The following is a 24,782-nucleotide window of genomic DNA, read 5'->3' on the forward strand; positions in this document are numbered from 1 at the left end:
TTGCATTCCTGGAGTAAATTTAGAAACTGTAAAACACTGCACAAATATTCATTACAAATGTTGTCTTCAAACTGTAGAGAGACTTAAAAGACAGGAAGAGAAAACATAATCTGGTACTGATCAGGAACAACTGAAGGTTTCTGACAGAGAACTAATAAGATTAGAGCTCATAAAAGCCCAGGGGACAGAAATTATTAGTTCTATTTTACATATATGGAAGAGATGTAGACGAAACAGAGCCATTTTGGAAGCACTGACAACCACCTCCACTGTGACTAGTAACTGGGAAGCTTGCTCTCCCTTGTTGTGCTGGACTTTGCACTTTCCAGACTTCCAGAATGGTCCAGGGAGTTAAGTTTTGCCTCCTCTATGAAGCCCTTTGAATACTTCAGTCCTAAGTGATCTCTGCCTTCCCTAAACCACTGCAGTATTTCTGGCCTGTAACTCAGTTGGCACATAGGACACTGACCTGTGTTTGAGTACCTTTTCATAGCACATATTTAGCCACCCAGCCCCCTCATGCTAGATTCGACATTCCTGGTGAGCAAGGACTGTGTGTCCAAGGACTCTCATACGGCCTAGCCTTCCCAGCGTAGGGCCATGCCCACAGCAAGTCTTCATTACATCATTCTCATCAATGAACTCTGATCTGAAGAACTCTCACTGTCCCCACAGTGGTAGAGAGCACAGCAGGAAGGGATGGTCTGCCCCAACCACTGCCCCCAACCCAACAATTTAAAAAAATGAAAGTAGAGCTGGTCTTCAGAGTTAAACTACAAATCAATACACACAAACTATTAATTATAGAAGTTATACATAAACTCTAAACATCAGGCCCTCTTCATGGCACACCACCTCCCACAGCCTTTTCTCCCACCCTCCCCTCTCCTCTAAAGTCCAGAGCCATATATCCAGTGTCTGAATCAACTCCGCTACTTAGATATTCACAGTAACTTATACTCAACTTATGCTCCCCACCCTCCCTCAAGCCTACTCTTCTATCTATATTCTCGATCCCAGAGGTATAACCAACTACCCACTCACCTATCCAAGAAACTGGGATATCATCCTCGATATCTTCTTCCCTCCCTCTCTCTCTCTCACTTCACAAATAACCACAAGTCCCATCGGTCCTAGGTCCTTTACTATCTCTCCACCCCATTCCCTTCTCACGGTCACTGCTACCACGACTTCAGTCCAGGCCATCAAGATCTCTCACCTGGGCTACTACAGTAACTTCCTCACAGACTCCAGAATGATCTTTACAGAATGTCATTGTGCTCATGGCACGTTCTATGTGAAACATCTCACTGGTTCCTCACTGCATCCAGAATAAGCCTCAGAGACCCATCCTGGCCCTGCATAATCTCATCATTGTCCTGAAGACTTCTTGTTACTGAGGTACTAAAATACTCACAATTGCCTTAATAAACCAGGCTCTTTTGCCCTATCCCCACCCACTGTCCCCTATGTCTAGCTCATTCCCACCAGTGCTTCAGACTTCTTGCTGAAGGCCTTCTCTATCATCCTCCACTACCCTGGACTAACTTCCCCTCTTCCGTGTTCCCGCAGTACTCTGTACTTCCCTCTGTATTATACTGTAGTGACCTCTTACTTCTCTGTCTCCTCTTACTTCTTCTCTCCCCCACAGAATGTGTGCTGGTAAATGTGTAAGAGCTGGTTACAAAGAAGGGAGCCCTGATTTGTAACATTTGCCAATTTCCTTGGTGTAAATACCTCCACCATGGCAGATTTCAAGCCACCAATGGGATCTCACTGAACACATGGAGTTGGGAAGAGATGTGCATTATACCACCATATAGTACTTCCACTACACAAGTATAATAGACATAATCTAAAGGGCATAGACATTAGCAAAATAATTAGAAACTGATGAGTCTGTACTACACTTGTTTTTAATATAATTTATTAGTAAGTTACATAATTTAATTTTTAATAAGGGCTGTATTTAATAACTGACTCACAAAATTCTTAAATTTTAACAAACAGCTCCGGCAAGTGGGTGAGTGCTGGCTCTTGCACACCACTGCCCACCCTAGATTTTGAGCTCCATGAGAACCAGGATGGTGCCTTATTTCCCTCTATAGTCTTAACCTCTGGCACATGACATGTGCTCAATAAATGATTACTGAGTAACTGAATGGATGGATAAGTAAATGAGGTGTAACGGTCAATTATTCCATCTTTCCTCACATCCCCTCATTAAAGTAATTATAGCTTTATCCCTCTCAACTTCCCCCACCCTCCTCCCCATAGGAGGTACTGGGGGGAGGGGAGGGGCATCCTTAGCCAGTCTAGTCCCCTGCATTGGTGATACAGTATCAGGAGGATGTGGAGGCGGGTGGAGAAGAGAAAGCCAGACTCAACTAGAGTAGAAGGAAGAAAGCAAGAAGGGTTGCCGCTTACTGTGTCAGTTCTCAGGCTCTTTCCATCACTAAGGAAAATCCAGGCAATAAATGGAAAGGAAAGGACAGTAGAAGGCATGTCAGCAAAGCAGGAGACATAAAAACCGCTGAGCATCCAATTGTGCAGAAGTGTTTGGGGGATGTGCCAAACGAGGAGCTCCAGAGCGTCCAGGGTGTGAGAGAATGGGGAGGAGAGGAAATGGGAGTCTAAGAAACGCTGCTGAGGGTTAAAGACTGCATCCCCACTACAAGTCTTCAAGAGATGCAAATAAAGTTCAGGCAGCGTGGGCCACACACACAGAGCCCAAGCACGTTATGGTCAGGCTATAGATGAGACAGAATAAAGAGAGTCAAAGTCACCTAAAGAGGGCAGCACAACTCTGAGTCAGAGTTAAGACTATGCCGAATGCATTAAAATCCCTCAACAAAAATGTCCTTTAGAAAGGGAAATTGAAAAAAAAGAATCACACTGAGAAAGCCCTTGGTCCAGCTCATCCAACACTATCTATGAAAGATACGATTTAATCATCAGACAATCATTTGGTTCAGCCTCAGGTCAGATCCCTGTTGTGGAACCTGAAACCTATAAACACTCAAATGCCCTAACTCAGTCCCCAGCTCGCAATGGAGGAGCCTCTTGATCAAGTTGGCCTCCCCCATGGTTCCCCTTCAGGAAGCAAGAAAGTGGTAGCAGGCTCTCAGGAACGTTGTGCCAGTAATACTGTTCATCACAAATTAATAAAGTGACACTCTGACTGCTGTACCTCAGTCATGATGAGTTCATCAGCATGACTCCACTACTCCAAGTCTGGGCAGCAAAGGAAACTGACAAGAGAGGATTTCAGAACCTACCAGGCTCTGGGCAAACTGCAGATCTAGCTTATTTCTCAATCCTAAAGTTCAAGGCCAAAATGACCAAATTTAGATGTCTGCATCTGGATGAATGAAGGACCTGGCACTTGAAGACACCCAGGCTGCAGGATTCAGGGTGTGATGGTGCAGTCCTGTCATCAAGAAACACCCCCTACACACAGGCTGCTATAGAGCTCCATATTCTCCTGCACTTTCACAGTGCCACCTCAGTTCACAGCATCAGCTGATTCCCTGCAACGGGACACATGGACACAGAGAAGATAGGTATCAGTAAGCTACAGCTCCTGGGTAACAGTAACAGTTAACATTTACTGAAAGCTTACTTTACCTCTACTATCTCATTTTATCTTCAGAACAACCCTATGAGGTATTATCTCCCGAGGCACTGAGATAAAACTTGTCCAAAAGTCCCACATAACTACTAAGTAGAGAACTGACACCCAAACCCAGGTCTGACTCCAGGGTCTATGCTCTTAATAGCAATGTCCACTGACTTGGGATAATGTCCACAGCCCATCGGCCAATGGGAGCTCAATCCTTATGATCCACTCTCTGAGGTTCTTCATGGTATGGCCAAACCAGGCTAAATGAAAAAGACTGAATCTCCTAGGACCTGTGACATAGCACTGTTTCACTCCACTGATTGTGGGGAACTGCATTACGTACGGGAGTTGATATCATTAATTATACGGAACTTAGAATTTCCACACAAGCCCGTCATGATGCATCAAAGCTGGCCAGCAGCTGCTGCCATTCTTACAATGTGCTCCTTCATAAACAAGCTCAAGAACAGGTATGTTACTAATCACATTCCTAAGAGTCCAATTCACAGATAGCTTCCTTCAAAATCAAGGGGGAAATCTCTTAAGCGGGCTGCATAAAAAATGTAAAACATAAGAGAAACACTTGAGTTCGGACAGATAGAATGAGACAAGGAGAGAGAAAGGCTAAAAGAAAACGCAGTCTCATTATGTGGCATTTTTGGAAGCTAAGCTTCTATTTGGTTTGACTAGGAGAGCTGAGCTCTTCCATGTGTGTGGTTTTGATAGAGGCTACAATAGACTTTCACAAGTTAAAAAGAAAAGTCCAGGAAAGTTGGGCCGAGAGTCTGAAAATCCTTTTAAATTATAAAAAGTTACAGATTTCTAACTTGACAACCATTGAACTTATTTGATAGGGAAAAAAATATCTAAGAACAAAACATGTTCAAGTTATTTTTTACATAGTACATTAATGCTTTTTTAAGTCTAACCTAGTTTTAGGGTTTATCCAGAATTTGAAAAAATTTAGGTCATTCTACAATGGCAAATTTCATCAAATAAAACACTTGCTTTAGAAAACTTACCCCAAAATGTTCTTGTCAGGATGTGTCTTAACAATCTAAAATGTAGTAAGAAGGAGAAGCCTAAAAACCCAAATCTGGGTGTGGGGAAATCAAGAGGTTTCTTTCAACTGACTTTGTTTTCTTGCAGTTGAAAACCTTGCTTCACCAAAAGGTATTTCCAAAATGGAAAATTTGGTTCCATTTATCATGGTTGAAATGCACATATGCTTCAGGCAGCAGTGATGCCGAATAATTTCTACGTAAGTTTCCACCCATGCCTTCTAGGGGTGGGAGAGGGCTGACAGGAAAAGAGAAAGGCTAGGACACTGAACATTTGCTCTTCCCTAGGTCTTGCCAGTGTTACACCTGGCACTGCAAAACTCAGCGTTTGGAGAGTATTGGCTGTGTATGTCATGTTCTTTCAAAAAATATGCTCTATCTATTCCTGATCAAGAATGGAAAGATAAATTCTTGGAGTTCCAGGAGCAGGCTCTCCTCCATAAGGACGAGCCATTCTCCCTCTGAGGACTGCTCACACAAGTTCACAGCACACTGCTGGGCGCACCATGCCCCTCACAATCACGGGCATCCCGATGCTTCTGATGAAGAAAACCATCACAATTTTAAGAAAAATGGACAACCAACTTCCCCTTTTTCTGATGTTTCTTCCAAAAGTTGTGGTTCTCTGCAATTCTTGTGGATATGCCAGAGACTTTGCCTGTAAATTTTTGTAACTGTGGTAAAATATATGTAACTTGAAATTTACCATTTTAACCATTTTTAAGAGTGTAATTCAGAGGCTTTAAGTACATTTATGTTCTTGTGCAACCATGCATTTCCAGAACTTTTTCTATTTCCCCAAGTTGAAACTCCATGCCTATTAAGCAATAACTCCCCATTTTTCTCTCTCCCCAGCCCCTGGCAACCACCATTCTACTTTCTGCCTCTATGAATTTGACCATTCTAGGTACCTCATATAAGTTGGGAATTTATTGTAATCCATCCACAAGGCTGATTTCCAGAACTTAAGTCCCAGTAGCCAGAGCTACTGTCATTTTCAATGTCTATCTGCTCTATACACACACACACACAATTTATCACTGTAGTGGCTGAGAGCTGGAGACCCTTTTCCTATGCAAAACAGAAGACAAAGTCATCTTCCTCTGACTGATCAAGGCAAAATGATTCTTCACAGAGGGAGATGGGAAACTTGGCATCAGAAGGTCCTGTAGAGAGCTAGAGCGCTTAGGGGATACTGCAAAGGTGAGTGTAAATTCACAGTTTCTTCTTAAGATTTTGGCCTGGACAAAGGAGTATCCAGTTCATGGTTTCAAACCACTAAAGCATCCAGATGCCTCAGGGTGTCTATAAAAAGGAGGACAAAGGTAGGTGCTGGTGAATCCTACAAGAGCAAGTGCCACGCCCTGTGTGGTATCTTACTGTGAGGAGACAAGTTTAGGTGGATGGGAGATGATGACCTGATAAGATCTCTCTAATTTTCTCATGGGAACGGTCCCACAAAATCTTCTTTGGATTATAAATATAGGAAGGCCCTAAAATAAGCCCTGGGTACTATGCAAGCACAAACCATGGAGTACAACAGGGCAATAGACGAACACCAACAATAACAGCAACTACCATTTACTGAGTGCTCACGCTGTGCCTGAAAAACTTACTAAATTGCCTCCTTTGATCTTCACAACAACTCTATGAGATATGGAAACGGTCCCTCTACACTGAAAAGAAAAATTAATTCTGAAAAATGTGACACACTCAAGGTCATACAGTTTATGAAATAGATTTACTGCAAGCTCTGTGTTACCCCAAAGCCCATGATTTTCGTACCCTTATGACAAAGAAAGAAAATTGTTCATCAGAAATCTCTAGGCTGAACATTTTTAATGCTTAAAAACAGCCCCAATTAAGCTTCAGCGGGTTCAGTGTGGAAGAACCAGACTCAGGATCCCTCCAGTCCCCAGAGGTCTGACATGTGATCCTAGGCCAGTCACTCAGCTTCTCTGGCCCTGAGTTTCCCAGGGAACTTGTGAAACAAGGCTACTTCCCCCTCTTCTGCCCCCACCTCAAAGCATTCCATGGGGTCAATTACCCGTGCTGAGATAATAAGGCTGATATCCAAGGATGAACCTATTGGCCAAAGGTTTCAATCACCTCTCTCCTGAGCTTCCTTTTTAGTTATCAGAGCTTCCCACAAAAGTTATCAGCTAATCAGCAAATAATTATCTAACGCCTACTATGTGTGCAGCCACACAGTAGTTAATGTGGAGTATTCAGAGCTATAGGCAGCATCCTTGCCCTTGAGGACCTATCTCCCAGTTTGGGGACTTATAGGAAACAAAAGCACAGAAACATCTTGTGGGTGGGCCTATTATTCAGTACCCAACTATGGAATTGGAATTAGGAGGAACATCTGCCAGAACCAGAGAAGCTTAGGTTTCCAAGACAAAGTGGAATTTTAAAACAGCCTTGATAGATGAATAACTTTTGGAAAAGTAGAAGCAAAAGGCATTCCAGGCAAAAACAAACTCTGGAAGCTAAGGATCTGAGACTGGATGGAGTACTGTACAGGATGGGTGATCACAAAAGAGACCCACAGATCTCTTGGTAGCAGTATGGGTGAGCACTGGGAATGGAGACTGGAGCCAGATTTCACAAGACTTGAATGCCTGGCAGGGTAAGCTGGTCTTGGAGTGGGAACAAAAGGTAGTGAGCTTGGTGACCTGGTGAACACTGGAAGCTGCAAGGTTTAGATTTCTCTGCCTTTGATAGGAAAAACTAAAAGAACATGTGTGAAAACTAGGTGTTGTAATGCCAAAGACATCAGCTATCCCAGTTGAGAGGCACCAGAGTGTTGAAGAACAAGAGAGCTCCTGGGGGCGAGGACTCATTACATTTCTGAACACAAAACTGAGAACACAATAAGTACCCCAAAATGCTTGGGAAGCAGTACTTTGATCTGCTGCTGCTAGTTTGAAATGGACCTTTCAGCCCCAATATGTAAGCAAATCAAGAATCTCTAAACCTCCATTCACATCACTGCTGCCCTCTGTTGGCTACCAGACCAATAAGAGAAGGTGGGGACACCGTGCACCTCTGTCCCAAGGAAGCAGGCTTTCAGATGCTCTGTCGGCCAGTGGCCACACAGAGTCCAACACTAAGCTCCTGTTGCAAAGGGCACTCAAGGAGAGGCTGTACCAGCACCACACTCAGTCTAAAATGTCCCAATCTCTTCCTGGGAGTCACATCAAGAAACACAATCCCTGGGGGCCTCTTCAGACAAGAGGACACCAAACAATCATGCCAGTTCTAATGGGGTCTAGAGATGTTTAATGACATCATTCTGCCCCATGAGATGGGGCAAGATTTGGGACAATCCATGCAAAAGAAAGTGTACTGAGGTGCTCTCCAGTGTTGACTTAGTGGAACCTGTTATCATTTAACCAGCTGGTTACCATCTGAATCAAACTGGCAACTCAGAGCAGCAGCCCTCCCTCCTCGGCTGTCCACTGCCGTGGCCTGACCGCTCTTGCAGTCTTCTCACCTCAAGGAAAATGGCAAGCCTTGTTCTCTACCAGCCGCAGACCCACAGAATGAAGAGGGGACGTTTTAGCACACAGAGGAATGACCCGCCCCTGCACCACACTGAGCAACTTCACGATGAAAGAATCAGATCCTCAGATAACAGCTTAAAATTTATTAAAATGCATGTGCCTGCCAGGAAACAATCCCTCTCTAGTTAGATCCAGCTCAACAGAAATACTTAAATTTCCATCTGTTAACTTCTATTTCATAAAGAAACCCCTGATGGAAGGAGCAAGAGTTTCTCTAAAGAATATAACTTCCAGTATAATTTGTAAACTTTTCAATGCAAATGAAAGTCAGTTCAGAGCAAGTGTCACCTGAATGGATTTCTCTCCTTCTCACTTGAACTTGTGTGTGTATACAGGTACACACACACACACACACACACACACACACACACACAGTAAGGAAAGACATCAGCTTGGCATGCGTGTTGACAACTTGAGCACTTCAGAGTGAAAATGCAAGCACTCTATGTCAGGCCATACCTGCTATGATACCAAAAACCCCCCACCCAAGAAAAACCACCCCGGGAAAGCAGCCAGGAAAGGGAAACGCCTCCTTGAAACAGCCTGATTCAGCCCATGCTGAAACTATTCCCGAACACCAGCCAGGAAGTCCCGTCTTTCAGGGTGCTCCGCTGCCCAGCAAACCCAGACCCGCCTCTGTGGAAGCCAGATCTCTGGGGAAAGGGGCTTTCCTGCTCTGACTCTGCTGCCCGCTGGGATCCATCAGTGACCAGGTCTTCCAACCCTGTCTAACCAATGCCAGCGCAAAGCTGGTGGCTGCACCGCGAGCGCACACAAACACACACACACACACACACACACACACACACACACACACACACACACACGTACACACTCAGGCGCGCGCACGCGCGCGCGTGCGTGCACGCACACACTTATACATAACATACCTTTCACCGTCCATTGTGTGAGGCCCAGCCAGGGTGGCAGCCGCTGAGCTGTGCATGCACTGGAGGATCCTAGCCCTGTTCTCGTTTCTCCCAGCCAACCAGCGGGAGATCTGATCAGCAACAGTGATTCAGCATGGCTGCAAATGAAGCCTCCTCCCCTCTTGATCCTCCTTCCTCTGACTTACTCGCGGCAGCTTCTACCGCAGAAGCAGCAGCAGCAGAAAATGTCTTACCCAGAGCTCCCTGCAGCCCTTTCAGCTGCTAAAAGCAGCAACCCACTTGCTCCCCCTCCCCCACAGGCTTGCTGCTCCTCCGTCTCCTAGGAACAGCGCAGCGCCAGCAACCCAAGTACAGTGCCACCTTTCCAGCCGCTTCCACATCTGCCCAGGCATCCCCAGCCCAGGCGACTAGCCCACCCCAGTGCCTCCTGCCTCCTCTGCCTAGACTGAAAAGACTCAGACAGTTCCTCACTAGCCCAAGAAATACGGGCCCCCACCTCCTCCCCTGCCCCCACAGACTACGAGTTCGTCAGCCTGGTCAGATTGCTGGAATGAGGAGGCCCCGCTGTGGCTTACAGTGGACTTTATCCACCTGGGGAAATTGACTTGTAGGTCACATCTCATTTTCCAATTCCTCCTCCCAAAATCTACAGCAGCTCTGAGAGTCTGACAGATGGAGAGAAGTTAGGGCAAAAGAGCCTGACAGAACTGAGAAGAACGCAGAGAGAAATTAGAAAAAGGGAACTGAAACAAATACTATTTTACTACAAGAGGCTAAACTGCAGTAAAACCACCACAATGGTACCACGTACATTTATTTCCCCAGGCCATACCAAAAGACCACAAGTTCTACAGCACAGCCCTAAACTACCTTCTTAAAGTCTGTCGTGTTGAAATTTAACTTAAGCTGTGGCTCCAACCAGTAAGTCTCCCACTGAATCCCTATCTGCACCCACAGATCTCTCGCACCCTGTAATCTCTAGTTGCTGAGCCTCAATTTTGACCCACCTAATGCAAACACATAATCCTGGGGCACGCTGGAGGCCAGTCTGTACCTCATAGCCACAGTCAAGGGACATAGAGGAAATGGGAATGGCAATCAGCCACTGGTGTTTGGTTAGCCACAAAAATGGGTTAAGAAGCTTCCTTGATGCCTCAGAAAAATCATACATGAGCATCTATATTCTGGGAATTCTCTGGGTCACATCTGTGCTTTTCAGGACCCGTACTGCCACTAGCTGGTTGAGCGACTTTCAGTAAATCTTTTCTCCACTCTGGACCTCAGCCCCTCATCCATAACATAGGGTCAGACTCTAGAGTCCCTTTTGGCTCTAAAATCACATGATGCTAAAAATGTCTTGAATGTTCCATTTTTCTCCTCATTAGAGTAATCTGTAAGATTGTTTAAGAAGAAATTTTTACTGGACTCCAATGTTTTGAGAGGGCTTCAGGGAGGATAACGTGATGTATGTGAAAGTATGTGGGATGCTTAGTAAACCTATTATAGTTATAATTTTGACCTGATAAATGTCTTCACTGCCAGAAAGCCCTGAAACCAGGGAGGGAGGCTGGACACTGAGGTAACAGAAACTAAGAGTAACTTAAACTTTATACAGCCTCCTGAACTCAAAGTGGCTAATGTGTTACTCTTAAAAATAACCCCCCGCCCTTGACACCGCAATGTTCTCTTAGATGAGGCCATTAGGCCACTACCCAAACTCATTCTTTCTCAAGTGAGAAGAGGCTCGGGTGATTTTATTTACAACCTACAGCCCTGTATCACAACTTCTTCCTTTCACAACAATACCCCTCCTATCTTTCTCCCTCTGCCCTTTCCTCTTCTAATCAGCTTTGTGGCGCTGCTCCAGATATTTCCTCTTGAGGTGAATCACAGGGACCAGAAGCTGAACATCACAAATAAGGAAACTGAATCCCAGAATCCGTGCCAGAGTGCAGACATCCACCAGGAAGACGAGTGGGTGATTCATAAAAGGGACATGAGAATGAGTCTCTCACAACTTCATACCCTCTTTCACAACTTCACCATATAGGAAAGGACGGGGGGAGACTCCCCTGGTGTCCAGTGGTAAAGAATCCGCCTTCCAATGCAGGGGATGCGGGTTCAATCCCTAGTCAGGGAACTAAGATCCCACGTGCTGCAGGGCAACTAAGCCCACATGCCACAACTACTGAGCTTGCACGCCTCAACGAGAGAGCCCACGTGCCCTGGAGCCTGCGCGCCACAGCTAGAGAGAGAAAACCCTCACACCACAACTAGAGAGAAGACTGTGCACCACAACTAGAGAGACAACCAAGCAGACCATGGGCTATAAGGAAAAAAGATCCCACATGCCTCAATAAAGACCCCATGTGCGACAACTAAGACCCGACGCAGCCAATAAATAAATAAATAAAACAAATTTTTTTAAATAAATAAGTAAATAATCCTGTTTATTAAAAAAAAAGGGGGGGGGGAGAACTGTCACATCTAACAAACCAGAGAGAAAATTTTTAAAGATCAGAAAATACTGAAAGGCTGAGCATATTCAGGTTTTAACATACAACTATTGAGAGCCAGTATAAAATTTTTACACAATTTCCTTTGCAACCTACTTTTGCCAAGCTAACCAACATCACTACAACGTATGTGTTGAAACCATAGTGCTACCACCTGCTCACTTTATTCCCCATTCTATCCATGAGAAGTAAGCTGAACAGAGACTACCTAGAGAAGGACATTGAGAAAAGAAAGGCAAAACCAGGGTCAGAGCTGAACCAAGAATCAAAGCCTCCAGACTCCTGGCACAAAGTTGCCACCTAAATCTTCTCTACTATCAGAACTACACTTTACACTTTCTACATTATTATCCAAGTGTTCTCTGGGCCACAGCCTGAACCTGCTTGCTCTAGGCTAACTTTCCTAACTGGACTTCAGATTAAGGAGAGTCACTATTGGATTCTTGCAGTAGAGGAAAGTCAGAGGAACCAAAGTAATCTCTGCCTGGAGGAAGAGGTCCCATCCTTGAATTCCCAGATGTAGTGTCTCACCTCCTTGCTAGCCCTCCTCCCCATACCCAAAGCTTCTCCCATAGCTTACCAATAGTACCCACCTCTCCATCCCAGAGCAATTTACCCAGCCATGTACACCAACTTTGTTCAGCATCCTCCAGCTCTATGTGGCTGAGGAAGAAGCCATGTGAGGAGAAAAAACTTTTATGTGGGTTTGGTGTAGAGAGTTCTCTTCTCCACACCCCATCTCTCTACAAGGAGCCTGTACAGCACAGCTTATCTGGAGGTAGCAAGGCCCATCATTCTTCCTTCTAAGTGTCTTTTTCTTCTTTTCTTGCTTTTATCCTGCTTCTCCAGAGCCTCAGTTCCTCACATGTGCAGGCACCATAACACATACAGTAGCCCCACACCTGCATCAGAACCATCTGCCCAGTGGGTTAAAATTGTAGGCATCAAAGGATCAAAAGATGCAAGGAAACTTTTCAGGGTTATGGAAGTGTTCCATATCTTGACTGTGATGATACTTACACAATTGTATACAACTACTACATTTTATCAAACTAGACACTTAAGTGGGTGAATTTTATTTTATGCAAATTATACCTCAATAAATCTGGGAGAAAGAAAATACTACAGTACCAGGCTCTACCACACACCTACAGAATTGGGGCCCAAGGCACAGGAATTTTAGTGAACTTCATAGGTGACTCTAATACACAGGTAAATGGAAAGACCACAAAGAAAAGAGCTCAGACCAATAGAATCAGACAGACCAGGGTCTGAATATACTTACCAGAAACATGACCCTTAGCAATGTACTTTACAAGTCTCAATTTCCTCATCTGTAAAAAGAAGATAATAATAGTACCTACCTCGCAGTGTTGTTAGGTTTCAAGACTATAAAGCACTTAGCAGAGAGCCTGGCCTGTAATAGGCACTGAGTAACCATTAGCAGCTATTATTTGCATTGCCTATGCCAATGCTACCAAACTATAGCTCTGTGAGTCCTTAGTTTTGAGGTCAAGAAGAAAGTCAACCAGGGTAACTTGTGCCAGGAAGCCCAGCCCTGGGCCTCTCCTAGAGCCATTCAGTGGTCACTATTACCAACAGGCCACCAAGAGCCAGGCAAGACCAAAGCTAAATCAAGACCCACCCACACCTGTATCACCAAAAGTTTCCCTCAGATTCTGGACCACTTGATGAGAGTAGACTCCCCCTGTAGCTGCTTAGCATGCCCCCAGCACAGGAAGCCAGGCAGAAAATGAAAAGGAATTTGAGGTCCAAAAAAGTCAAAAGGTAAAGAGAACAGCATATTATCCAGAAAGATGCTTGGCTTCCCTCAGGACTCCTCCCGTGAAGTAGAAGAACCCATGCCCTGAACATATTCAAGACAATAATTACCCGTGGCACCTGTGTTGCACTTTAAAGCTCACAAAGTTCTTCATGTCCCTCATCTCCTTGGACTTAAGATAACATCCCCTGAATAGTAATAACAGCTCCCATCCCTTAACATTTTACTCTGGGCCAGACTCTGTACTCAAGACTATACATATACCCCTCTCATTTAATCCTCACAACAACCCTGTGAGAAGGGACTATTATCCCTGTTTTAAATGTGAGGTGTACAGAAATGAAACAGATTTTTGTATATTGACTTTTTATCTTGCAACTTCACCGAATTTTATTAGTTGTGACAATTTTTTGAGAGAGTCTTTAGGGTTTTCTATATATAATATCATGTCATCTGCAAATAATGATAGTTTTAATTCTTCCTTTCCAATTTGGATGCTTTTTACTTTTTTCTTGCCTAATTGCTTTGGCTAGGACTTCCAATACTATGTTGAATAAAAGTGGTGAGAGTGGGCATCCTTGTCTCATTCCTGATCTTAGAGGAAAAACTTCCAGCTTTTCACCTTTGAATATGAAAATATATGGCCTTTATTATATTGAGGTACATTCTCTCTATACCCACTCTGTTAAAAGTTATTATCATAAATGGATGCTGAATTTTGTCAAATGCTTTTTCTGCTTCTATTGAAATGATCATATGATTTTTATCCTTCGTGTTGTTAATGTGGTGTTCCACAATGATTGATTTGAAGATGTTGAACCATCCTTGCAATCCTGGAATAAATCCCACTTGATTATGGTGCATGATCCTTTAAATATATTGCTGCATTCAATGTGTTATTATTTTGTTGAAAATTTTTACATCTATGTTCATTAGGAATATTGGCCCATAATATTTTTCTTGTGGTGTCCTTGTCTGGTTTTGGTAATAGGTTAATGCTGGCCTCCTAAAATGAGTTTAGTAGAGTTCTCTCCTCTGTTAGAATTAATAAATTCAGTAAAGTTGCAGGATACAAAATCAGTACACAAAACTCTATTGCATTTCTATATACTAATAACGAAGTATCAGAAAGAGAAATATGGAAAAATACCACATTTACAGTTGCATCCAAAAAACCCAAAGTATCTAGGAATGAATTTAACCAAGGAGGTGAAAAACCTGTATATTGAAAACTACAAGACATTAATGAAAGAAATTGGAGAAGACACAAATGAATGGAAAGATATTCCATGCTCGTAGATTGGAAGAATCAATATTGTTAAAATGTTCATACTACCCAAAGAAATCCACAGATTTTATGCACTCTCTATCAAAATTTCAATGGCATTTTTTACAGAAATAGAACAAATTATCCTAATATTTGAAATAGAACAAATTATCCTAAAATTTGTATGGAACTACAAAAAATCCCCAAATATCCAAAGCTATCTTGAGAAGAAAGAACAAAGCCAAGCCATCACATTCCTTGATTTCAAACTATATTACAAAGCTATACTAATTAAAACAGTATGGGGCTTCCCTGGTGGCACAGTGGTTGAGAGTCCACCTGCCGATGCAGGGGACACGGGGATCGTGCCCCAGTCTGGGAAGATCCCACATGCCACGGAGCGGCTGGGCCCGTGAGCCATGGCCACTGACCCTGAGCATCCGGAGCCTGTGCTCCGCAACGGGAGAGGCCACAACAGTGACAGGCCCGCGTACCGAAAAAAATAAAAAAAGATGGGCAGAACATATGAATAGATGTTTTTCAAAAGAAAACATACAGATGACCAACAGGCACATGAAAAGATGCCCAACATCATGGAAATCATGCATCATCATGAAAACGCAAATCAAAGCCACAATGAGATACCACCTCACACCAATCAGAAAGGCTATATCAAAAAGATAAGAATGGTACTGATGAACCTAGTTGCAGGGCAGGAATAAAGAGGTAGACATAGAAAATGGACTTGAGGACATGGGGTGGGAGGGCGAAGGGTGAAGTGAGAGTAGCATCGACATATATACACTACCGAGTGTAAAATAGTTGGCTGGTGGGAAGCAGCAGCATAGCACAGGAAGATCGGCTCAGTGCTTTGCGATGACCTAGAGGGGTGGGATAGGGAGGGTGGGAGGGAGGCTCAACAGGGAGGGGATATGGGGACATGTGTATGCATATGGCTGATTTGCTTTGTTGTGTAACATCAACTAATACAGTATTGTGAAGCAATTATATAATAAAGATCTATTAAAAATTTTTTTTAAAAGATAAGAAGCAAGTGTTGGTGAGGAGATGGAAAAAAGGGAACACTTGTACACTGATGGTGGGAATTTAAACTGGTGCAGCCAATAGGGAAAACAGTATGGAGGTTTATCAAAAAATTAAAAATGGAACTACCACATGATCCAGTAATTCCACTTCTGGGTATATATCTGAAGAAAACGAGGGATTTCCCTGGTGGTGCAGTGGTTAAGAATCCGCCTGCCAATGCAGGGACACGGGTTCGAACCCTGGTCTGGGAAGATCCCACATGCCGCAGAGCAACTAAGCCCATGTGCCACAACTACTGAGACTGCGCTCTACACCCCACGAGCCACAACTACTGAGCCCACGTGTCACAACCACTGAAGCCCGCACGCCTAGAGCCCATGCTCCACAACAAGAGAAGCCACCGCATGAGAAGCATACACACCTCAACGAAGAGTAGCCCTTGCTCGCTGCAACCAGAGAAAGCCCGCGCAGCAACGAAGACCCAGCGCAACCAAAAATAAATTGATTCTTTAAAAAAAAAAAAAAACGAAAACACTAACTCAAAAAGATGTATGTACCCCCATGATCATTGCAGCATTATTTACAACAGCCCAGATATGGAAACAACTTAAGTGTCCATCTATGGATGAATGGACAAAGATGATACACACACACACACACACACACACACACACACACATATATATACACACCCAGAGCGATATTATATAGCCATAAAGAACATTAAAATGCTGCCATTTGTGACAACATGGATGGACATCGAGGGCATTATGCTAAGTGTAATAAGTTAGAGAAAGACAAATACTGTATGATCACTCATATGTGGAATCTAGAAAATTTTTTTAATTAAAAAAAAATCTCACAGATACAGAAAAGAGATTGGGGGCTTCCCTGGTGGTGCAGTGGTTGAGAGTCCGCCTGCCGATGCAGGGGACACGGGTTCATGCCCCGGTCCGGAAGATCCCACATGCCGCGGAGCGGCTGGGCCCGTGAGCCATGGCCACTGAGCCTGAGCGTCCGGAGCCTGTGCTCCACAACGGGAGAGGCCACAATAGTGAGAGGCCCGCGTACCGCAAAAAAAAAAAAAAAAAAAAAAAGAGATTGGTGGTTGCTAGAGGCAGGGGGTTGGGGGAGGGAGAAATGGGTGAAGGGGGTCAAAAGGTAAAAAGAAAAATGTTTTTCTTTTCAAAAGTAATGCAGTAAATATAAGCTCGACTGGAACATAAATAAACAAATAAATGTGAGGAAACTGAGGTTCTGAGACTTACAAGGACTTGACCACAGCCCTACAGGTTTGAGCCCAGGTCTCCCTGACCTCAGAGACCATTACTAACTACTGTGCTTGGCAGGCACTACCCCTATCTTACTACCTTCATTCTAGAGAAAAGCCAGCTGAGGCTGAGAGAGAGAAAGCAACTGGCTCAAGATCACTCAGTGAGTTGGTGGCCAAGTGGGGCGTAGGACCAAATCCTCAGATGCCTGGCCTAATGCCCTCTCCACCTCACCTGAAGATGGGGAACAACAGCATTTGAACCCCTAAAGATATTAACACAAGCTGGCATCCAAGGCTCCCAACACCTACTATTATAAAGTCCTTAACGCTGGATTCCTCTGGTCCCTTAGCTTACCAAGCAGGCCTAACCAAAGATTGCTCTTGAGGAAAGCTGGAGGCACATCACTGGACCCCGGGTGAGTCAAAGAAAAGCCAGACCAACTATAGCAGCAAGCAGGGTGCTTCACACAGGCCAGCACATCGCAAACACTTGTCTTTCCGGGTCCCCCTAAGAATTCCATCCTCTCTCTAATCTTCAACCTGCAACTGGTGCCCTCTGCTGGTAAATATGTGCATATCTTTATGAGAAAAGCAAAACCTAATGACTACATCAATGGCTTAGGCAAGGTTCAAAAATCTGCTTCCTTCAAGAATAAGTATTAATTCCTACTTACAACTTTTTCATAGGTACTTGCAACTTTAAATTGACTGCATCGGTCCTCTATCTGCTGCCCCTGTCTCATCTCTCTAGTCCTTTCCATTCTGGTTACAAAGAAAGCTGAGCTCTTTTTTACATGAAGAGGTAAAATACAGATGAGACATAGCCCCAAAGTCAAGAATACAGGGATGCGTATATGGGTGAGGTCAGGTCTGCCCATCTAGCAGGTACAGAGAACTGAGGCAGGCACATGGTTAAAGTAATGTAAAACCCATGAGAAAGTATGCTCAGACATTCTGGTCACTCTCTGCCTTCATACGACTGCATGCTTATAATTCAGTCTCCCTGAATATCTTACTCTGTCTATGTGATGGGTTGTACCAGGAAGCTGCCACATAAATTCTACAAGAATAGAATGCCAGAGAGCTTACAAACTGATTGGGGAAACTGCACATGGACACATATAAATAATGGTAGAAAACAAGAGACTCAAGAGAAATGAAGAAAAGGTACTACGGGAACTCAGTGGAGTAAGAGACAGCTTCCAGTTTGAGGAAGGAGGGAGTAGGACACAGGAGTAGATATAAAGTTGTGAATTTAGTAAATAATTCCATGGGGCTTTAAAAAGAGTATTCGTAAGTGTAAATAGTTTCAACTGGATAATTTCAATTTCTCATGATTTCACTTAAAATTTTTAAAAATAATTTAAAAGGGTTAATTGTTTAATCTCACTACTTTAATACACTGACATACTATATTACACTAAATACATATTATTATTGCATATTTTATTATAATTTTTTTTGTGGTAGAATATACATAAAATTTACCATGTCAACCTTTTTTTTTTTGCCAACAAGATTATTTTTTTTTGCAGGCATTTTTTATTTTTTTAATTAATTTTTATTGGAGTATAGTTGCTTACATCAACATTTTTAAGGGCACAATTCAGTGGCATTAAGTACAATCGCAATGTTATGCAACCATTACCACTATCCATCTCCAGAACTTCATCATCCCCAAAGAAACTCTGTACCCAGTGAACAGTAACTTTCCATTCCCTCCTTCCCCAAGCCCCAGGTAACCTCTATTTTACTGTCTCTATGAATTTGCCTATTCTAGATCCCTCAGATAAGTGCAGTCATACTTGTCCTTTTGTGTCTGGCTTATTTCACTTAGCATAATGTTTTCAAGGTTCATCCATGTTGTAGCATGTATCAGAATTTCATTCCTTTTTATGGCCGAATAATATTTCACTGTATGTAGATAAGACATTTTGTTTATCCATTCACCTGTTGATGGCCAATGGATTTTTAATATCCCACATTTTCACAGAGCACAATTTAGTAAACATTTCCCTAATGTTTGACACACATCAGTTTCCAATCTCTTGCTATAGATGTTATAATGACCATTTTTGTGCAATGACTTTTTCTTTCACTGAATTGTTTTCTTAGGTTAAATTCCTAGTATTGGAGGGCTAGAGAAAAGATATGGATACTTTAGTGGTTCCTACCAAATAAATCCATATTTACCCTCCTCACTCATCATCTTTTCCAGCCTGATGGAGAAGTTACTGTCTGCAATTTCAGTTACAAAAGTACAAAACTGTGATTAAACTCAACTGAAGACAAGCAAACAAACAGTTCCACCAAATGAAAATAAAAGCTTTCAAGCTCATGAACATATGGATCCAGAGATTTGAAGGGAACTGGTTGTGACTCTGAAGTCAGCAATAAATAGAAATTCAGAAGAGCTATGTCAAATGGGCATTTTTGCCACAATCTCCCTTCTGTGACCCACGTTTCATATTCTCCATACCAAAATCTTACTTCATGATGAAAACAGAATAACTTCCTTCCAAGGGGAGTAATACAAAGCAGTTAAATCAGACCATCTCGTTACACATTTCATTGCAGTGTATACAGGCAAAGTGTGATCCTTCTAACACACTGACATACCTACACCTGTTGTCAGATGCTGTTGCTTCTAGTAGCTGTACTTCCTACCTCCCTAAGGAATTATTTATGGTGCCTATGTCAACAACTGCCTTCACTAAGATTACTTTAAAGATCTTTACAAGGCAGTCCTTTTTATAAACTTGCTTACAAAGGATTTACATGGTGGCGGTGAGTCTCCACATGCTCAAAACTGCTAGAAGCTGCAATAATGAAAAGACCTAGAGCTTTTGGAAAAAATGAAAGGAATTAACAAAGCAGAAAGTGCTCAAAAGAGCTCTCCACTAGACACAGAGCTGACTGACCTACGTGATAGGTTTTCCAAAACTGCAACTTCTACCCGCAACCTGATGTTTTCCACTTAACTTGGTTACACACACACACACACCAAAAAAAAAAAAAAAAAAGTTAGCTGTTTCAGGGGTTCCCAAGTACAACACCAGGTTCAGAGACGAACTAAAAAGAACTCACAGAACTCAGTACTGCTAAGTCTTACACTCACAGATAAAGTTTACTACAGACACACAGTGAAGATACACAGTAGGATCATTTGGAGAAAAGACACAGACAGTCTGGAGGAACCCAAGTGCAGGCCTCTTTATGGTCTCTCTGACCATGAGGGGTCACACAGAATACACTTGTGTGTCATGTTTCTGTCCAAGGACTAAGTCCTCCCAAGTTTTATAGGTACCCGCTGCCTAGCACCTATCAAAGCTCTAGAGTCCCAGAAGGAAGGCGGTATTTAGCATAAATCATACTGCTTGCACAGTCTAGACACTGTGAACCACCTTCATCAGTTAGGGAACAGTGGGAACACTCCCTAAATCCAAGTGCCCAGGCAAGGGCCAATCTTGCAAGTAGTTCCTTCTAAAGACAGCACATCACAATTAAAGCTTCATTTCAGCCAAAAAGAATAACCTCTCTCTCAAAAAAGCAGATGCCTATAATAGAATTAAAGAGACTGTGGGTCTTTTTACACCTTAATCCAAATTGTTCTGATTGCTTTTCTCATAAACCCTCATCGAAACCAACCATAACAACTAAAGGAATAGAAATTTTGTTCTAAGAAAATCAGAGAGAATCTTTTAAAATTCAAGGCAGATCATGATCCTCCTCTGCTCAAAACCGTGAAATGGTTCACCAATCATGTGGTAAAAGCCAAAATCCTTACAACAGTTTACAAAGCCCTTTCTTTTGTGATCAGCTACTCCTTTGCTTCTCTTCCCTCAACTCCAGCCACCCTGACCAACTTGCTCTTCCTCAAAAAGTCCAGGCACAATCCTGCCTCAGGGCTTTTGCTCTTCCTAAGCCTCTCCCTGGAATGCTGTTCCCCTAAATATCTACACTGCTCACTCCCACATTTCCTTCAAGTCTCTGTTCAAATGCCACTTTCTCAGAGAGAACTACCCATACCACCCCATTTTAAATTGCACTACCTTCACAAACATCCTGCCCTGCAGCACTCCCAGCTCCTTAGCCTAATTTTTCTATACCACACATCATTTTCTAAATGCCATATAATTTATTATGCTTCATTATCTGTCTCCCCCCCACACTAAAATATAAGCTCTACTGAGGGCAAGGATTTTTGTCTCTTGTTCACTGCTGCATTTCCAGCTGAATCACGAAGGAGAGAAGTCATACATTTAACCTGACATAGTAGGAGACAGGGAGACACTGAATTTCAAACAATGTGGGAAAACTCATGACCGGTGGGGAGAGTAACTTAGTGCAAATAGCTAGATCTTCAAGTTTGGTGGTGCCTGAGAGATCAAGTCACTAGAAAACGTGGAAGGGATTAAATTTTTTTTCACTGAAAGGATGACAACAGATGGCACATTCAAACAGGGTTATTAAAGAGTTTTAATAAAAGGAACTATTTACAAGGATGTGGGCACAGTTAAGGAAAACCAACAAGGTTTGGTGAACCGTCTTGGGGCTAGAAAAAGGGAGCCTGAAGTAGCAATAGGATGGAGTGGTTACCAGAAGCCAGAAAAGACCCAGAGCTGTAAGGGAGGGCCACTGGAGCAGACCTGTAGCCCCCGTTAACCTGTTTGCTGAGTATGTGTACTTGGGAGACGGGGAACAAATATCTTGACCTCGCCTTTCTGTCACTCTCCAGAGCTCCTGTTGGTTTCTCCCACTGTCCAAACTCAACATGAAGCCAAAGAAGAGACTATACAGTTCTTTAAGAATCAACCTTCCAAGAACACAAAGCGAGAAATAGAAAGGTATGGAGTGAATCAGGAAGGGCAAAAAGAGAATATGCAGCAGAGATAACCATTTTGTAAAGCTATCTGCAAAACACACAATGCTTCAATGTGTTTACCAGCATCTTCAACTTGCTATGTTCAAACCTTCCTTCTAAATCTCCTCTTCCCATTTTCGGTGACATCACCATCCTCCTACTCACACAGTAATTCTGATTCAACTACTCCCTCTTCCTTATTCCCCCCCATATCCGATCATTTGCCAATTATACTTTCACAACTTCCCTCAAATTCCCTTTCACTCTATTGCCAGTACTACTTCTTTGTTCATGCTCTCATTTTCTTACCTGGTTAACATCAGCTGTCTTAAAGTCCTTACCACCTGAAACATCACTCAAATGCCATCTATTATACTCAGTGTCATTGATTAATCTTTCTAAATTACAGTTCTACTACCACTATTGTTTCTCAAAAACCTTTAGTGACTTCCACCGACCGCCAGATAGACTACTCAAAGACCTCAGTAATATGGTCCCAACTTTTCCCAATTTATTTCCCACAACTCTCCTTTACCCTTAATACAAATTAGCCACTTGTATTTGGAAGCTTCAATTGTAAAGGAAGTTTTGTGCAGACTATGGCCATTGGAATCAGACTTGGATTCAACTCCCAGCTCAATCATTTCACCAGCTGGGGGGCCTTGGGAAAGTTTCTTAACCTTTCTGAGATGAGCTTCAGCTACCTTACCTGTGAAGCAGAAGGTTACTGAATGGATCCAGTGAGAACATTTGCAAATGTACTTAGTACAATGTTTAGCACAGAGTAGGCATGCCAGTATCTCTGCCTATTTGTCCCTCTACCTGAAATTACCTCTTTCTCCCCTCACCTTCTCTATGTGGCCAATTTTTTAAGTGAAATACCCCATCTTCCTCAATGCTTTTCTTGATCTTTCTTCCTACCTGGAAGTCACTCTCAACACATTATTTATATCTTTCTTATAATAACAAATAAACACACACAGCTAACACGGTTCATACCTCTCCTACTAGAGGTGAAGCAGCAGAGGTATAGAGGGTTCCCACATCCAAGCTCACCCAGCAAATCAAGAGAAAGGCCTAGGTTAAAAACAAACCTCAGATACTGAGTGCTCTACGGACTACATACACATGTCACTACTTTTTTTAAGACAGTTATTCATTCACCTCGTTAACTGTGCAAATACCTTGTGGTTGAGGTGGGGGTGAAAAAAGGTACACCTTCTGCCTGTCACATCCCTTATCAGAAGTATAATATTAAAATTACTATATACCAGAGATGACATTATGCCCTTTACATGTATTCTTTCACTGAATTCCTTCAACAACTCTGAGACAGGTATTAATAGTAGTCTCTCCTTTTTAAAGACAAGGAAACTGAGGTTCAGGCCAATTAGCTCAAGATCATGGAACAAGGTGACCGGGTCAAGAAAAGAACCTGTTCTACCTGATACCAAAATGTATGTCCTTAAGGACTATGAAATACTAAATGAGACGCCTACTGAGGCAAATTACATTTGCAACATAAGCATCAGAGAAAAAAATATACCTTTCATATTGTATCCAAATAACAAGTAACCAATAAACGAGTGAGACAATTTTAATCAGAGGATATATACTAAATGACAATGGGACTAACTCCAATTTGTTTGTATGGTGTGAACAATCTGAGATGATGCCACGATGCTGAAAAAGATGCAAGATTTCAAAAGAAACAGAATTCCCAACAGAATGCAAGTTACATGAAGACAGGAACCGTGTTAGTCTTACAGCTGTCTATCTCCAGATCCTAGATGTGTTTTGCACAAAGAAGGTAATCAATACCTAATGAAACTGACAGTAAACACTGGGAAATAAGCATACTGTCCAAATGGTACAAGTTCACATCAGATAATTTTAGAACAGGAGACCATGACACAAACCCATTACAGGTAGAATTTTTATTTTTTTAAGCAAACCTTACAAAGTGGTAAAAGAATCAAAGGGGCCAAAGAAAATCTGCCTGAGTAGAGAATGGAGCACAGAACTGGGGAAAAAAAAAAAAAAAAAGGAATCTTCTTGAATCCTTTTTTCCTCTCTGAAGATTCAAATCATTCAGCTCCAGGTGCACGTTTAAAAAGTATATGGAATAGGTCAGTACATAAGAGACTCAACTGCCCTTTTTAGCCTTCCTATTATGGGATTCCTTTCTCAAAAGCAGCTTTCTGATATCTTTTTTATGATAAATGTTTTATCTGGTAGCATTTAACTTCTCATTTAGGAAGAATCTGAAGCTCACCCACAAGTAGGCTCCAAATGTCAAAGACTAATTTTCCCAAACCAGTTGCGTGCCTCTCTTGAAAATGAGCAATAAGTCATATTTCCCAACGAGATACTTCCACAAATTATATTTAGGAAGAGGCTATATTTAAGCACCAAGAACATTCAGGATGTGCTAAGCTCAAATTCAATTTGAAGCTAATAATTCATGCCCACTTATTATTCTTCAGACTAACCTTGCCTCCCCACAAATTATAAAACTGTTAATTTTTAAAACAAAATTTACAGTACATATTAAGCTTTCAATTATAGCAAATTAAGTTTTATCAGAACTGTTTACTGCAAAAGTTACTAACAAAACTGTATTTTAAAATCAATAAGTCAAAATATAGGGAAGACATATTAAAGGAAGAAAATGGAGAAAGAATAGTGAGAATACTGTTAACTATGGCTTAATAAAGGGGGTCTCCAAACTATGAATTACACTCCTTACGGAAATATTCATTAATATATAGTGATCATCACTTCCCATTTAAGATCTCAACTGATTTGTGTTTCTATCACTGAATATGTCCCATCTTCCTTAAGCTGATTCTATTAATGCTTAGCAAAAATCGTGAGTCATAAAATAATG

At 42.4% G+C, this 24,782-nt stretch overlaps 1 protein-coding gene across 4 annotated transcripts in view; it reads right to left on the minus strand.

Annotated features, from left to right (window-relative positions):
• KLHL3 (kelch like family member 3) overlaps positions 1-9,514 on the minus strand; it is a 110,585-nt gene extending 101,071 nt beyond the window's left edge. For all 4 annotated transcript variants that reach the window (XM_079916661.1, XM_079916665.1, XM_079916664.1 and 1 more), the window contains exon 1: positions 9,143-9,514. In XM_079916661.1, the coding sequence (XP_079772787.1) occupies positions 9,143-9,198 (56 nt within the window). In that variant the 5' untranslated portion in view covers positions 9,199-9,514. The remainder of the gene's footprint in view (positions 1-9,142) is intronic.
• Positions 9,515-24,782: the final 15,268 nt, after the last annotated feature.

Source organism: Stenella coeruleoalba, assembly GCF_951394435.1.
Source record: "Stenella coeruleoalba genome assembly, chromosome: 3".
Lineage (NCBI taxonomy): Eukaryota > Metazoa > Chordata > Mammalia > Artiodactyla > Delphinidae > Stenella > Stenella coeruleoalba.